We start from the raw sequence: 16,780 nt of genomic DNA on the forward strand, positions 1-16,780 counted from the left end.
CTTCATTCTTTCATTTGGTATGACATTCATAACACTCTGATGTACAGTGCCTAGTAAATGTTAGACAGTGTGAAAAGTGTGACAACATATGCCGCTCTCCCCTACTGATAATTATATTAATACTAATGATAATAATTATAGGACTAATAATAACTGTACCAGCAGATGTTGTGCAGGAACAGGAGGGCAGCAGGTGACGCCTCTTCTTCTGTTCACAGGTATAATGTGAGGATTAAAGTTGCAGGATCATGCAGAAAGGCCCATTACTATGTGTAGAGTAGCTTTAAACCTGATGTAATCACAGTCTTGAATCCAAATGCAAGTCATTATCCTAGAAAAACCTTTTACATATGCTGAGAATTTGGAATATTTGTTTTGATATGAACGCATGAATGCATGTCACTACAAGCAGAGACACACAATGTCACTCCCACACAGAGGAAGTTGTGTATTATGCTGCATTTGTCCCGCCTCCTGAGTTCCTTGGGGGATGGGTCAGATTGTTTTCCTGCAACAGATCCGGACTTGCTTCACTTCTGCAGAGTCACAGGACGTAAGTTGAGCTGTTAAACTGTAACTGATTTGTACATTTACAATAGATCATTTATACATTTTTGTCTTCTTGAGAGTGTTGTTGAAACCAGACTTGTTTTTAAACCCACAGGCACAGTTATAAACTGAACAGAATAATAAACTAACTTCTATCTCTTCCTCACTATTTAGTTGTAAACCAGCAGAGATGGCAGCGCTGATGGAAGACGAGGTATTTATGGCTTTCACCACCTATGCTGCTTTAGTCATTCTGAAGATGCTGCTGATGGCGCCCTTGACTTCTTTTTATCGCTTTACGAGAGGGGTAGGTAACACTAATAGTGTCTAAATCTGTTTAAACAAGAAATGTCTGTTTTACACACGTTTTCATGATTGTATGTACAGGGTAGCCTATGTGCAGGGTAGGATTATATGTACACAGTACATAAGGTCCCAGGATGTGTTTAGCCTAACTTAGTATCCTAACAACTTAACATCCTAAAAGCCTGTAAGGCTTTCATCCTGATTAACAGGACTCCAAAACCTAACTATTTTACAAACCCACCATGGATAGCGCTCTACAATCCTACAATCAGAATAAAAGGTCATGTACACAGTTTAACTGAGGTACAATTCAGCTTTAAAGGAGAATAACTGAAATCAAAACTGAAATCACAACTGAAATTCAACTTAATTAACTGTTAACTTACTTAATTAGACTTAATACGATTTTAACTGACTAGTTTTTCCATATTCTCTTTATGCATTTCTATTTCTACATTATAATATGGAACTTTCAACCTGACTCTGGTATACAGAGGCAGAAGCAGACTACAGACTGATGTATTATCTTTCTCATTTAGGCTTTCGCAAATGAGGAAGATGTGGGCAGAAAGTCTGAAGAGGAGAAGAAGAAGCTGCTGAGAACCCATCCAGATGTAGAGCGAGTTCGAAGGTGAGATGATCTTGCCATGAAATGAAGACGCTACAGCCACTTACACCTAAAGTTATAATTGATACACTGGTATTTCATCAGAAAACATTATCAGAAATGTTGTGTGGGCCACTAGTTATAGTCCAACAAGTCAGTAAGACAGATCTATTAATTTCTTTTTTCTCTTTACTTATATGGATTTTTAAATTGTAGTAACACCTGTCATTTAGCACCAATTTTTGAAATTACATTTAACAATTTGTTTTTTTTTTACAATTTACATGCAAAAAAACCTCCACTAATTTGATGTTGTCCACTGAATGATATCCCTATCCCTGCTGGAACAGCATTTAGCTCAGTCGAAATGGTCAGATCCTAGAAAAGAATGAGAAATCTAGTTTAGTTTATATTATAAAGGATAGGAATACTAAATATTGACTAATAGTACAAATCATCAAATCGATCAAACCGTGAGTCACAGTGCCTCTCACCTAGTGTGTGCTTGGCTCCAGACCCCTTTAAACAAACAGATAAGCAGGTTTAGAAAATGGATGGATGAACGGATTATATAGTCATATGTTCTGTTGTAAACTCCTTACACTATATACCACGTTGTAATATATTAATCGATGCATTAGTCATGTTGCACGTTCTAGTCAAAGGGTATGTTGTGTGTTTTTGAACTAATAATAATAATGAAAAGCTTCATTTCATTTTGTTTCTGTTCTCAAGGTGTCACCAGAATGACCTAGAGAACATTATTCCCTTTGTGGTGATTGGCCTACTCTATAGTCTGACTAGACCTGAGCTTTCATCTGCTCTGCTTCACTTCCGCGTCTTTGCCTGCTCTCGGTTCTTCCACACCATCGCTTATGTTTGCGGTCTGCCTCAGCCCAGTAGGGCTTTGTCCTGGATACTGGGCATGCTGGTCACCTTTTCCATGGCTTACAGGCTGCTCAGCACAGGCCTCTTCCTTTAGAGATGATACAGAACCAGTAGACCATGACCTCTTCTCCATAAGCTCATGTTTCAACATGAAACCTGAATCTGTTTTATACTTCACCCTTTCTGCAGCTATGTGCTTGATTAATAAATGTTCATTGCATTCCCTTTGAAAATGTATTTTAATAAACTTCTCAATCAACTTTGTGTTTGGCTGATTACTTCTCAAGGAAATGGAAGAGACCAAAACTCACATGCAACTATAAATTAGAAGAAAATGTACTCAAGTAAAGTAGAGCTGTTAAATCTAGCAATGTGACAGATAATCATTCATGTAAAACATTTCAAGAGTAAAATCCAATCAAACTTCAAATGTACACAGCTCTGGTATGAATTATGTCCAAATTCAATTTAAAATGATTGAAATGTAGGTTGTACAGCAACGCTTAACAGTAAGTGTTATTTCAGGTCAGGGTCCCTCCCACAGATAACACAACTGCAGGGCAAATTCCAGGCATTTATGACTTGTTTCTGCTGTTCACAGTGACTGTGCAAAAAAACTAGGTTATATCCACATGCTGCATGTTATAAACTTCAAAAGTACACACCCCACAATCTTCTTGCTTATGCTAGAATAAATTTGTCTTTATTATACATCGGGTATAATATGGTTAGGTACTGATTAAATTAATTGATCAACTTTGGGAAATAAACAGCTTTACGGTTTGTCTAACTTCATGTTGGACCACAATGACAACTAAAATATCTCTGTGCTAAGGGATTACTCTTCATTTATGCTTCATCTATGTTGCTGTGTTGGTCCCTGTTTAAATATCTATAGTGGGTGTGGGGCTGGGGCCTGTGGTGGTTTTCGGGGGAGACAACAGGGGCCATTGCCCATGTAACACAGACCTTGGACTCCCCTATGGCCCCCCTCTGAACGAAAAGTCTACAATAATCATAGTAATATATTGTCCTTGCGACGATATGGCGCTAATGCGAATGTGTCTCAACTTGTCGGATCCTTTAGGACGTTACACAGCCACTGTCCGTTGCCAAGGTAGTTATCCCTGATAGAAAGTGTGGGAGCGTGCGTGCATTCCACAGTGAAGGCGGACTTTCGACTTCACAAAAGTAAATGAAAAATATAACGTGGATTGTTTCATCTATCATATTAGTATTGTTTTATCAACAAGGTTTTTGCAGAGCAAGCTAGCATATGGAGTATAAGAATGCTTTTATAGGCTAACGTTAACGCTAGGTGTTATTGAACTTCGTATCATTCATTGCACTGAATTGAGAATGTCTAAACAAAATGAGCAGTTTCAGTTTTCCTCGTAAAGCAAACATTTATTTCCACGGAGTCGATCACTTAGTTTTCCATGTTACTGTTTGGAAGCTAGATCCAGACAGACTGTCACATTTTTCACCTAAACTGCTCCTACAAATATCTACGCCATCGATACTGTAAAATCAAGATCACTGTAATCACACATTGCTCGCCTCAATGTTACATCTACTTGACTCGAAATGTCCATTAAACTGAATGCAGCATTGTAGACAATATTTTGTCCTTGTAATCCAGGTTTCCATTGCATGTGTGACCTCTCTGAGATGTCTTGGAGCCTGTCAGGTTTGCGGTAACAGCAGGTTTATTCCACATCTGCATTCATGACAAAGGACAACAGTGTTGAACAGTCATCTCATGTGGACAAACAGCGCATGCTCTGTCTGGAAAAACGGCATCATGTTAAAGTTAGCTACTGGAGAGATGTTCTACTGGCTATAAAACACATAAACTGATGGTTGACTTCATAAAAACATGGCGAAATTAATCAACAACACATAATGTTCAACCAAAGAAATCTTTCTTAACATGTACGTGCTTCTCAAGTAAGTTAGCATTGTTTAGTCCATGGACATTCACAGTCGCGTTACCTAAGGGGAAATCCTCCGTTACTTTGAGGATTATCCATAATACTTTGTCATTACTAGCGTTCGCTGCAGGTAAAACTTCATGACTTAACTTTTTAACTATGTTACACATGGATCGCCTTTGCATATTGTTGGAAATTGTTCTCAATCCCCCTACTTAAAGGGTAAATTATTATAGGACTATAGGACTGCTCCCCAGTCCTGTGACGACAGCATGGATTTCCTCAACAACCTCAACAATTACTTTGGCAGGTTTGAAGCACAGAATACCACACCAGCGAGGAAAACCACCCCACAGGAAGGAAACTAGGTGCTCACATTGGATCCAACAATTGACCCGGACTGTGCAGTCCAACTGTCTCATGTCCTCACAGACATATTCAACATCTCCCTGAGTCAAGCTGCTGTGCCTTCATGCTACAAAACCTCAGCCATCATCCCTGTTCCAAAAAAACCCACCATCACTAGTCTGAATGACTACCGGTCCGTAGCACTCACTTCTATAATAATGAAGTGCTTTGAGAGACTAGTAAAGGACCACATCTCATCTGCCCTCCCCCCTTCACTGGACTCATTTCAGTTTGCCTACCGCCCAAACCGCTCTACTGGGGATGCCATATCCACCACGCTGCACTTTAGCCTGGAACACCTGGAGAACAAGAACTCTCTTGTGCGGATGCTGTTTGTTGATTTCAGCTCGGCATTCAACACCATAATCCCCCAGCATCTGGTCAACAAGCTGGGCTCAGACGCACTGGGCATTGGTTCACCTCTATGTAACTGGATATTCTCACAGACAGGCCTCAGTTTGTGCGGGTAGGCAACAACACGTCCACCATCATCTCACTGAGCACTGGCTCCCCGCAGGGATGTGTTCTCATCCCTCTTCTCTTCACACTGATGACTCATAACTGTTGTGCAAAGTCCAGCACCAATCACATCACCATAAGCCCAGATTATGCAGAACTGATCTAAGTCCTTCATTTCTTTGTAATAATTAAAATCAATCATTCTGGCTTTCACCATCCTAGTAAACAGTAATTTTACATCAACATCCACTGAGTCATCAACCTTTCTTTTTCTGCTTACATAAATGGCCATCTTTGTTTGTCCCATGATAAAGTTCACAAGTTGACATTTGTATTTTGCAGATTGTTTATATTTAAAACCAAGAATAAACATCTGCTTGGAGAAAAACTCTCCTACCTTTCTGATTAAACTCTCCAGCAGCAGAAACAGTGGAACCAGACGCACACACTCCGAGACACTGTTTCTTTGTAAGGACAAAAAGGACATGTATTGCATGAACCTCGATTAATGATGGAGAGGACAGCATTGACTGCTACTATCCCATGTAAAATTCTCCACTGTAAATCAGCTACTTTCTTTGTTAGAGGTGGCTTATATAGACTCAGTGTTTCCTCTATATGCATTCAGCAGCGGCGCAACGTTGCTGCTGAATCACGACCGCCACTACTAAATGTTCCCACGATCATCAAACTATGCGCTACAAATGTTTTCACTCGCACACTTTGCGACACTCAGTGCTCGGCTCAGTGCTTCCTCTCCTCGTTCTATGCAGAACATATGTGACAGATGGTGTTAGAAGAGCAGCGTAACTCTGAATCAGGAGGTGCGTAGCGAGTGTTTGATTGTCCGAGCGGCAGAAAGTGACGGTGAACGCTAGTGGAGGAAAATATTCTGGCAGTAAATGTACGGTGTCTGTTACAGTGTGTTAGCTTCTCAAGACCAACAAAATTCTGTTGTTTCCCACCTGCTGGAAAAGTGAAGCCGGTTAGCGCTAAGTTAGCTAACATCTCCCCTCCCCTTCAGACTGAGCTGAGCAGGAAAACTTCAACAGCAGCTACATAGATGCTATGTAACTTAACATTAACGTTAGCTCAATTTATTACTACCTACTTGTCCAATGTTGAGAACATCAGGTACAAACTTAGACTAAACTGACGTGGCCTGCAGCTCTGTCCTGTACAGACTGATTCAATTATTTTCGAGTTTTCAGTCTGAAAAAGTGGTTTTGGTGCTGACTGGAGGTTAGTAAATCTAATTAGTGATGCAAACTAGTCCTTTTAAGCTCATGAGGAGACGTTTTGTTTTGGATTTTAATGTGCAAATAAAACACACCTCAGAAGGGAGGAGGTTTCTCATGCTGCCTATTTTTTCTGTTAATGTCTACAGATAAATGTTAGAAGCTGTAAAATGAAGACACAAAAGTCAAACATGAACAGTTGTATCTATAATAATTCTGAGATCATATTAATAGGGTTTTCCTGCCGCTAAGGCTTAGGGGTGATGCCTGAAACATGCTGTGCCATCATTGTAAAATCACTGTGGAACAACAGAACCAACCAAATTACTTTCCCCAGATCTAAAGGTTGTAGTTCCTCCAGTAGACTGATCTTTGGGTGTTGTTTATTTATTATCTGCTCTAGCTTTTCCAACTATTTGTTCAGAGATATGGTGAAAATAATGGCCCAATATGATGTGAAATTACATATTTTTCATTGGAAAACATTTTTCTTGGGAGAGAACACCCAAACCCCCCAACCAACACCAAAACATTCATCTAAAGCTCACATTAAACCGGGAAAACACTGCAGTTTTAAGCTATTCTAAGGTGCATTGCATGCTCGTGGACACAAGAGCAATGTTGCTGAGAGGGGTGGTGGTACTGTTTGTCCTCCCCCCGCTGCTGAAAAAAATTTAAATCCTAGAGGAAACACTGTAGACTCAACCACAGATGACCTCGCCAAGATGTGTCAACCCTGTTATGCAGTTTCTTGTTAAGACATTTAACCAACATTCTGACAGATCTTATTCCCAGAGCATCTGCTAGTGCAGCTGAATTGTCCAAATCAGGTCCAGCAATGTTTACTACTAAAGATCCAAAGGTTAGAATTTTAGCTCTGCAAAACACCTCTGTAAATGCTGATCCTGCCCAGCAGGGGGTGTCTAAGTGTCCTCCATACCCCACAGGCTCCTGCAACAACCAGTACAAAGAGTTTTCTTGCACTGTTGTCTCCTTCACCAACATTTTCCACACCGTGAAAACTCCACAGTCGAAAACTGGCTTTAAATCCATCAGAAACAGAGAATCATGTAATCCCAGGCCATGAAACTGCGCTAAACTATACAGTATGTGCCAAAGGTCTCCATACCAAGTCTTTAGGGCCATACAGATGTCTCTGAATAAACTGAAGGTGGAAAGCAGCACCTCTACTGGCCAAATGTACGAGTCCTTGTCCTCCCTCTTCTTTTGGAAGAAAAAGAACAGCCTGAGGAATCCACTGCAGTTTATCCCAAAAGGAATCAACCAAAGCATTTTTTCTAAAACATTTTCCCAGTTCTTTTCTAGCATTGTTTCTTCATTGCATGTTTATAGTCCCCGCATAGCAGCGATATTGGTCTCTAGTTCTTCAGGTCTTGTAGATCTCCCTTTTTTGGCAGCAAGGTGATAACTGCCCTCCTTCAGCTTTAGAGGTAACTGTCCTTTACACAGGCTGTCACGAAACACATCCAGGAGGTCTTCACCAACAACTGACCAAAAAGATTTATAAAACTCAACGGGAAGTCCATCAGTGCCAGGTGCTTTGCCATTTCCCAGGCTCATGAGAGCAGTATACAGTTCATTCAGGGACAGTTCTTCATTCAACACTGCATTGGTATCAGCAACACCTGAGGTAGTCCATCAAAGAAAGGTCCAGCTAACTCTAAATCTTCCACATATACCTGGATCAAGACTGTGGCATATCTCAGGAGTTTCCGTAATTATGGAACCATTTTCTGACCGTACAGAGTGAATGATCTTTCTCCATAACTGAAGAAGAACTGTGAGGGAGCATCCATTTGAGACACATCCATGAAACGTGAGCGGACCAGAGCTCCCTGTGCTGTAATGCACAACAGGTTGGCTTAGGCAGCCTTTTTAAATTTTAGGGTTTCAATCTGCCCTTGATATCCTGTAGAACACACTAGACTCTACTACTTCAGTCTCTAGGTCTTGAAGAGACCTGGTAATGTGCTTAGTGGCATTGCAAGTAAACTGCTGACAAAAGTGTTTTATCTGGCTTTTACCAATGTCCCACCATTGCTGCACTGAAGTAAAGGTTGCTTTATTTTTCCTATGTGAAACACACAAGAATTCAAAAGACTGTCTAAACGATTTATCATGTAAAAGACCAGTGTTAAAATGCCAATAGGCACTGTTTACCTTAACATTTTGAATATGAAAGGAGCACTGAACAAGGCAATGATCAGAGAACAGGTACTATATAACGTTTTTTTTAAAAAAAAAGCCAAATGATTCTTAAAACAATAAAAGAAATCAAGTCTGGCCAATGATAACAAGTTACCCTTGCAGTGATCACTGTGAGTTTCTTGTACAAGACACACATCTAGATTATTTATTTCCGTCAGTTTAAAAATAGTAGCTTGTTTTTACATCGCTTCTTGCTCCATTGATATTTATTTAAATTATCCATATGACAGAGAGTGTCCACAACAACAAAAACACATATTAGTATGTGTAGAAGCATTACAGACCCAATCATCATCTCAATCAGTTGAGCTCTGACTTTTGTCACAATTTTCCTAAGTCGATAGATCTCTTGGTCACTAAAACCCTCCTCTTCCTTCCTCAGCCTTGCCACAGACCTGACAAAGATCAGGAATAAAATTCTCAGTCGAAACTGCCCTTTGTCCCTTAGTTCCCATCAGAAAATCTTTAACCCAACCTCCTGTGACTGCCTCCATTCACCCTCATCATCACTGTTTGATACATCCTCCAGCACTTTCTTAGTCTTTGCACCACTCTTCTCTTTATCCAGAAGTTTTCTTTTACTGGATTTATTTGTAACACATACCTCCTCATTCACGTTTTCATCCACTGGCACCTTATTAACCACACTATCAACAATCTTTGTTTTGATCGCATTTCTTCTCTGTCTGTTTACTCTTCAAAGATTTTTCACTGCACTGGACATTTCTTTCTGTGTCAGTTATTTTACCACCCTCAGCTTGACACCACATTCTGCTCCCTAACCTGCTCGTCTGCTCTTGTCTCCTGTGCTTTGTCCGCTGACTGCTGCACCAAGGGATTCTGACTCGGCTGCAGGGAGTGGGGCTTCAGGTGAACCCAAACTGCCTGAGGGCTGCTCCTCGGCCCATGTTTAAATAGGCTAAAATATTGCCCATTAACATCTTGTAAACAACTCTGTGTTAAACGGCGGCTTGGTTGTGAAGGGAACAAGTAAAATATCGACATGGTCTTGGTTAACACAGACAGTGTGGTCACAAGTTGATCTGCCGTCTCCCATTTTAAAGAGTGATGGCTGGCTGTTTTATTCTATGCCAACAGAAGGTGAAGAGGTGATGACGGCGTAGGCTAGTGGAATATTGATCCAACGTTAATTTATTTTCCCACAGTGCTCTGAGTTCGAATCCCGTATTGAAAATACTTTTTCTTTTATTCGTTTTAAAAGGCTGAATCGTTTTTCTACGTGACACGTGTTTACAGACACAGACTCCAAAGACAAATGTGTTTATTTAGAACATTTATTAGCGATCATGTTAAACTTTCACAGGGAGAGCAACTTGCCCTCTTCCTGTTTTCAACATTTTCCATAACAACAAGCGTGACAAAGTACGTGACAGGTTTACACACACACGACTCTAAAGACAAATCAGAAAGGTATGTTTTGTCTTTTTAATGAACAACTACAGAAAGAGGCATTCGCGGGGACACCTACGTATTCTCTTCCTGTTTTCAACAGCCGTCGTAACTACGACAACCACAGACGCATTCGTCCGAAGGTCACCAGTTAACAGGGCCACTCGTTAATTCCGAAACACCAGCGTGTCAGCTTCTCCAGCTCCACAAAGCTACTGACAATGGGCATAATGCCCATCAACAGGCCCAACTACTGAACTGAAACAACCGTAATAACCACCACCTAAAAAAAAAACACATACAAAACCTCAAAGTAGAAAGAAACTCTGTAAACTCAAACTCACGCCACACCAAACTCCCAGCACACACTGAGAGAGAGAGAGAGAGAGAGAGAGAACGAACAAGGGAGGAGGCCAACACAATATCCACACAGAAAATATAAACAGTAAAAGTAGTAGTGATACAAAAAATGAATAATAGTAGTGGAGAGCGGGCTAAGTTGCCTCAAGCTGTTCATCCACTCCACCACTAGAGGCTTTATCTCAAAAATCAAACAGCCATATTGTGTGACTTCTTTTTCTATGGTCAACTTCCTGTTCACATCAGTGGCGCCCACAGAAAATTTTCCCAGGGGTGGCCAGATGGGGCCACTGAAAAACCTGGGGTGGCACACTAAAACCAAAAGTCACAACTGAATTTCAGGAATTCTATTATGCAGTATATAGACTAATGAGAAAACTATGTTAAATTATGAGTTATGGAATAACAGACTGACATACTTTGGTTTGTTAATGATACTAATTGTCTAATTTCCATAGACTTAAACCAGTTCAGTTAACATTTTTAGTTCCATAAAAATCCTATTTTATTGTGTTATGGATCTGTATGTGTTGTAGGCAATTGTTCTTCAAATACTCTACTTGACCTTTTCTTTAAAATAACAACTACAGCTTTTAAGTGCACTGATAAGATACTGATTTTGGGGTTTTCATTAGTTGTCAGTTATAATTATCAAAATTAAAAGGAATGAACACTATAAAATGTATCAGTCTGTGTGGAATGAACGTATACATTATACAAGTTTCACTTTTTGAATGGAATTACTGAAATAAATCAACTTTTTGATGATATTCTAATTATATGACCAGCACCTGTATATCCGTTCCTTTCATACAGCAGCGAGCTGGCATATTGGCATAATAATCTTGGATAATAAAGCATCATGAAAGCGACTATATGACAACAACATCATGACAACAACTGCAATCCATAGCCTAGTATCAACCGATCCAGCACAACAATTTGGTCCAAGCGTGGATCTGCAACACAGAGTCAGGATGATAAAAGATGCTTTCACTCACCAGGCTCACTTGAGGAGAAAGGCGACAGCACGGCGGTTTTTCCTCTGGGCAAACTTCTGATTGACTTCAGTTTTTCATAGAGTCTACCGACTCGTTGCAGCCCTGTAGTATACTGTTCAACATAAACATTATGATCCAACTGTTACTGAGCTGGTAGCTGTTTTTCTCCACCTGTTTGTTATGCTGCTCAACGGCTTGCCTGTGTTGGCCAGTGAATGTTAAGGCCACTTTCACAGCATCGTCCAGATCACTCCCACAGTTCTCATGTTTAGCAATGCTCTCAGAAAGATGAACAGTCACATGATGGTCTCCCTGAAAGCCAAAGGTGCTAATCAGGTCATGCACTGTCCGTGGGACAGTGTCCGTTTGACGTTAGCTTGCTGTTAGCGATGGTGCTAACCTGTTGCTATCTGCAGTCTTATATAGCTCTTACACACAGTACAATAGACAAAACTTTGTAGCAGTGTGTCAAACGTATTATAAATGTAACCTTAGCTACTGTATGCATTATATATTTTGGTTACTTAATTTCTGATCATTTATGTTGCTTATTGAACTGTGCAGTATAAGTTGTTAGGATTTACGTAACAGTAAGAGTAATATATTATTTGGATGTGTAGAATTAAGTTTTTTAGTACACAATAATTGTTTCTTTAATATTTCTTTATTCAGAGCATTTTGGTTCCCACCTGTATGTTCCCAGGGGGATGAAAATACAGTGACGGAGTCGGAGGGTGTGAGAAACGTGCTACATCGTGTGTAGTTAGTGTCATGCTTCTTGGTGTTGATTAAAGTAGATTATTGAAGAAGAACTTGTAGCCGCTTATTACCCACAGGCCCGAAGGACAGGAGGACGCTACCAATCCAGAAACCACTGTTACAGACTGGCGGCAGCAGCGTTTTTTTTTCTTCTTATCTTCGCCTTAATTAGCCAAGGCATTCAACTAGCTTACACATGGCGGGACGTATGGGACAGTTGACGCGGTCTGCAGGTACACTCTGTGAATTAATCCCAGTGTTACATGGACTATAACATTTATTCGGCATAGCAGAGTGACGTTTTCCCCGCCCGGCTGTTAGAGTTGGTCAGTACATTCAAGAATGTGGCTACAGGCATCTGAGGATGATGTTGAGGACAACGAGCCTCTCGACGATGATGGCGGTGCCCGCGGCGCAGCCCCACGAGACCCAACAAAGACTGTGGTTCACTACAGAGTGGAGTTACCGCCATATTTTCATGGTGATGGTAAGGACAAAGAAAGTTTCACTTTGTGGAGAACTAGATTGGAGCTTGTGGTTGTGCTTGTGCAGATGGACAGCAGCTAGACATTGCCACTATACTTCCTACACGCCTTAGCGGAGATGCACTGGCATACTGGCTGTCATTACCAGCAGAAGTACAGCAGGACTATGATGAGTGTACTCAGCTAAGCTAAATTATGTTTTTGGGAGGAAGGAATTTTTGCTACATTTTCAGACTTTTGTGAATGCCAGGCAACGCTTGCCTAAGGAACCTTTAGAGGTTTATGCTGCAGAAATTACAAGGCTGGTACTGGAGGCATTTCCCAACTATGGCAGGCCAGCTATTGCAATGGAATGTTTCAGAAGATTTGTTGCGTGCACAGGATGCTTTGAAACTCCTTCCGCCTGCTTTGTCACTTGTCTCCACACCACATCTCAGAGGATGTTCATGCACTCAGGCTTGAAGTTACTCGGCTGGGACGAGACCATAGCCACACTGCTACTCTCAGTGACTCTCTCAGTCACCGTGCTCCACATGCTGGTTTCGCCAGGTATGACCCTCCAAGTAAACTGAGGAATGAGTGCTGCAGAGAAAGATATCGCCACTCCCCATCTGTGTCTCCTGAGCGTAATACTTACTCCTCTACTACCCATCATCAGAGACCTGCAGGTCACACAGTGATCACCTCCATCCAAGATACTCTCCTGGTCACCGTGACAGGCGCTACTCACCCACTCCTCCATCTTCTCCACATCACCGACGTGACCATCATTATGCTTATGGTCAGGATCACTTCAGGCATTACAGCCGAGACAGGTGCTCCTCTCCTGACATGTTGGACACGAGACGTCTACACCACAAACCTACAAACAGACCCCCTACTCTCCCCCTCCCAACGCAGATAGACACAGGTATGACTCACATCAGGGCCGCACTGCTAGGGACAGACAACCACCATGTAGGGAAAGGAGCCATTATGTGAGTTTTGATGAAGATCCCTTGGCTCAGGGAAAAGACTGGTAGCAGATGCTGAGGGCCAAGTGTCTGCTACTAATGGTATTGAGGCCCCACAACAAGTGTTACCGCCTTCACACAAAAAAGGCTAGGTAATGAGGTTTTCACCCACACTGTTCATGTGGTCAGAAACAGTACGCAACCAGTGATTGTAGGTTGGGACTTTCTACTCGCACATCATGCAGTTCTTGATTTGAGGGAAGGTGTCTTAAAAGTAGGGAATCGCACCACACTCCCTCTCCTCCTTGCTAGTGAGACTACTCCCCTGAGCTGTAACGCTGTCACCTTATCTCCAGTCGTTGTCACAGATGACTGTTTTAGCTAAGGTTCAGCCCTCTATTGGTGCGCCAGATCTCGAAGCTGACTACACAGGTATGTTAGAGCCAGGTCCACCTAGTTTTCAGGGCTTGTTAGCAACACGCACACTTGCTCCAGTACAGGCAGGACTCACTCACATCAGAGTGATGAACCCGACTAACGCTGACCTGCATGTTCCATGTGACACTAGGCTAGGAGATTTTTATCCACTAGGCAGAGAGACCGAGGATGACTACTCTATAGTGGAAGCAGGTGTAGCAACCGTTACCACGATGACAGAACCCTCTCCTCGACTGTCGTTACCAGATGTTGACCTCAACCGGTCAGCACTTACTGACACACAGAGACAACAGCTTGAGGCATTGCTACTGTCCTACAGTGATGTTTTCAGTACTAATGACCAAGACTGCGGACGCACTAACATAGTCAGACACAGCATCAAGACAGCAGATGCTCCACCTATCAGACAGAGAGCATACAGGACCTCACCAAACATCAGAGCAGAGATCGACAGACAGGTTCAGCAGCTTTTGTCTGAAGACATCATCGAGGAAAGCTGTAGCCCCTGGTCTTCTCCTGTTGTTCTTGTAAAGAAAAAAGATGGCAGCTACAGATTCTGCATCGATTACAGAAAATTGAATGCAGCCACAATTAAAGACTCATACCCACTGCCACATCCTGCAGAAGCCCTTGACAGCCTATCTGGCTCTTGCTGGTTCAGTACAATGGACTTATCTAGTGGCTATTGGCAGGTTGAGCTTGAGCCACATGACAAAGAGAAAACAGCATTCGGTTCTGGCAGTGCTCTGTACCAGTTCAAGGTTATGCCTATGGGCTTGACCAACGCCCCACCAACGTTTCAGAGGTTGATGGAGCTGGTGCTCCATGGCCTGCACTGGAAGGACTGTTTGATTTATTTGGATGATGTCCTTGTGTTCAGTCGCTCTTTATCAGATCACTTACAGAGCCTTGAGGAAGTGTTTGGCCGGTTTCGCTCAGCTGGTCTCAAGTTGAAAGCCAGGAAGTGCCAGCTCGCTCGAACACAAGTGACCTTCCTGGGACACGTAGTCTCCAATCAGGGACTCCAACCAGATGCAAGGAACCTTGAAAAGGTTCGTGGATGGCCAACGCCCAGAACAACCACCGAGGTGAGAGCATTTATCGGACTGTGCTCCTACTACTGTAGGTTTGTCAAGAACTTTTCTGTCATTGCAGCTCCACTGCATGCTCTAACCCAAAAGGGAGCAGTATTCACATGGACTATCAACTGTGAGGATTCTCTTCAGTCATTGAAACACGCTCTCACCCAACCACCGATTATGGCACATCCCATCTTCACACAGCCTTTCTTGCTGTACACGATGCTTCACAGGAAGGCATTGGCACTGTGCTGGCTCAACGTCAAGACAACAAAGAACGTGTTATCGCCTATGCTAGCCACACACTCAAGCCTCCTGAAAGAAAGTGGTCCACCTTTGACCGTGAGCTCTGGGCAGTGGTTTGGTCTGTAAGGCATTTTAAACATTTTCTGTCTGGCAGTGTATCACAGATCATAAGCCCCTTCTGAATCTGAGGAAAGCACCAGTGGACAATGATCCTACTGGCAGACGCAGCAGATGGATTCTCGAGCTGGACGTTTATGATTACAGCCTCCTTCACCGGGAAGGTAAACAACATGCCAACGCGGATGCAATGTCCAGGCGTCCCGACCCGGAGACCCACAACAAAGCTGTTCAATGTGTTATTTCTACCATCACCTCCACAGACAGACATGACAACACTGCATCAGTTATCCCTGAACTCAGCCACACATTGTCAATTGACTTGGGAAAACTACAGGAACAGCAAAATGAGGATGAAAGTCTCAGTACAGTCATTGCATGGCTGAAGGATGATGCTCAAAGACCACCACTGGGTCGCCTCAAACAGTCATCCTCCACACTCAGCAAACTCTTGCATGAGTGTCCCAGGCTGATCATCCGACAGGGTATTCTCTGCAGGAAAGTCAAGAAAAGCCCTCACACACCGGAAAACTTTCAAGTTGTTCTTCAAGCGGCTCTCATCCCCAAAGCCTTGAAAGGGTTGCACAGAAATCTATTCAGTGGACATTTGAGTGCAGAGCGCACACTGCAAAAGGGCCAGACGCATCTGTTATTGGCCATACATGGCCAAGGACATTCATAAGTTTTGTGCTGAGTGCTTGCCATGCCAAACATGGGGCTCCCCAACTCCCTGTGAAAGAGCTCCGATGTAGCCAATCCAGGCGGAGAGGCCATTTCAAAAAATTGCTGCAGACATCACTGAGCTTCCTATTACTAACCAAGGTAACCGTTACGTTCTGGTAGTAATGGACTATTTCACACGCTATGTTAACCTTTTCCCACTGAAAGACCAGTGTGCTGCCACTGTGGCAAAGTGCATTTTCGAGGACTACATAAGACAGCATGGCTTGCCAGAGTCAATTCACACGGACCAAGGGCGTCAGTTTGAAGCAGACCTCATCAAACATCTTTGCAGCTTCCTTGGAATCACCAAAACACGCACATCACCATACCATGCCCAGTCAGACGGTATGGTAGAGAGACTAAACAGGACACTGAAAAATCAACTTGCTAAGTATATTGCACAAGGTGGTGGTGAATGGGATCAGTACCCGCCACAGTTTGAGCTTGCCTACAACTCAGGTGTACATTCAAGCACTGGATTTTCCCCTTTTTTTCTTGTTCATGGAAGGGAACCAAACTTGCCACTGGATATCCTGTTAAACTGTAGCCCTGCAGTGACCTCCTCCACACCAGGTACACCAGCAGCTTATG

The 16,780-nt window shown here is 42.5% G+C and overlaps 1 protein-coding gene across 1 annotated transcript; it reads left to right on the forward strand.

The window, feature by feature from the left end:
- Nucleotides 1-435: 435 nt before the first annotated feature.
- Nucleotides 436-2,609, forward strand: LOC123984897 (microsomal glutathione S-transferase 1-like). Its single transcript, XM_046072131.1, has 4 exons — nt 436-553; nt 724-856; nt 1,395-1,486; nt 2,198-2,609. Exons 2-4 carry the CDS (start codon nt 740-742, stop codon nt 2,442-2,444), a joined length of 456 nt encoding a protein of 151 aa, XP_045928087.1. The 5' UTR covers nt 436-553; nt 724-739; the 3' UTR covers nt 2,445-2,609.
- The last annotated feature ends 14,171 nt before the right edge of the window (nt 2,610-16,780 follow it).

This window comes from Micropterus dolomieu, linkage group LG16 (assembly GCF_021292245.1).
Source record: "Micropterus dolomieu isolate WLL.071019.BEF.003 ecotype Adirondacks linkage group LG16, ASM2129224v1, whole genome shotgun sequence".
Lineage (NCBI taxonomy): Eukaryota > Metazoa > Chordata > Actinopteri > Centrarchiformes > Centrarchidae > Micropterus > Micropterus dolomieu.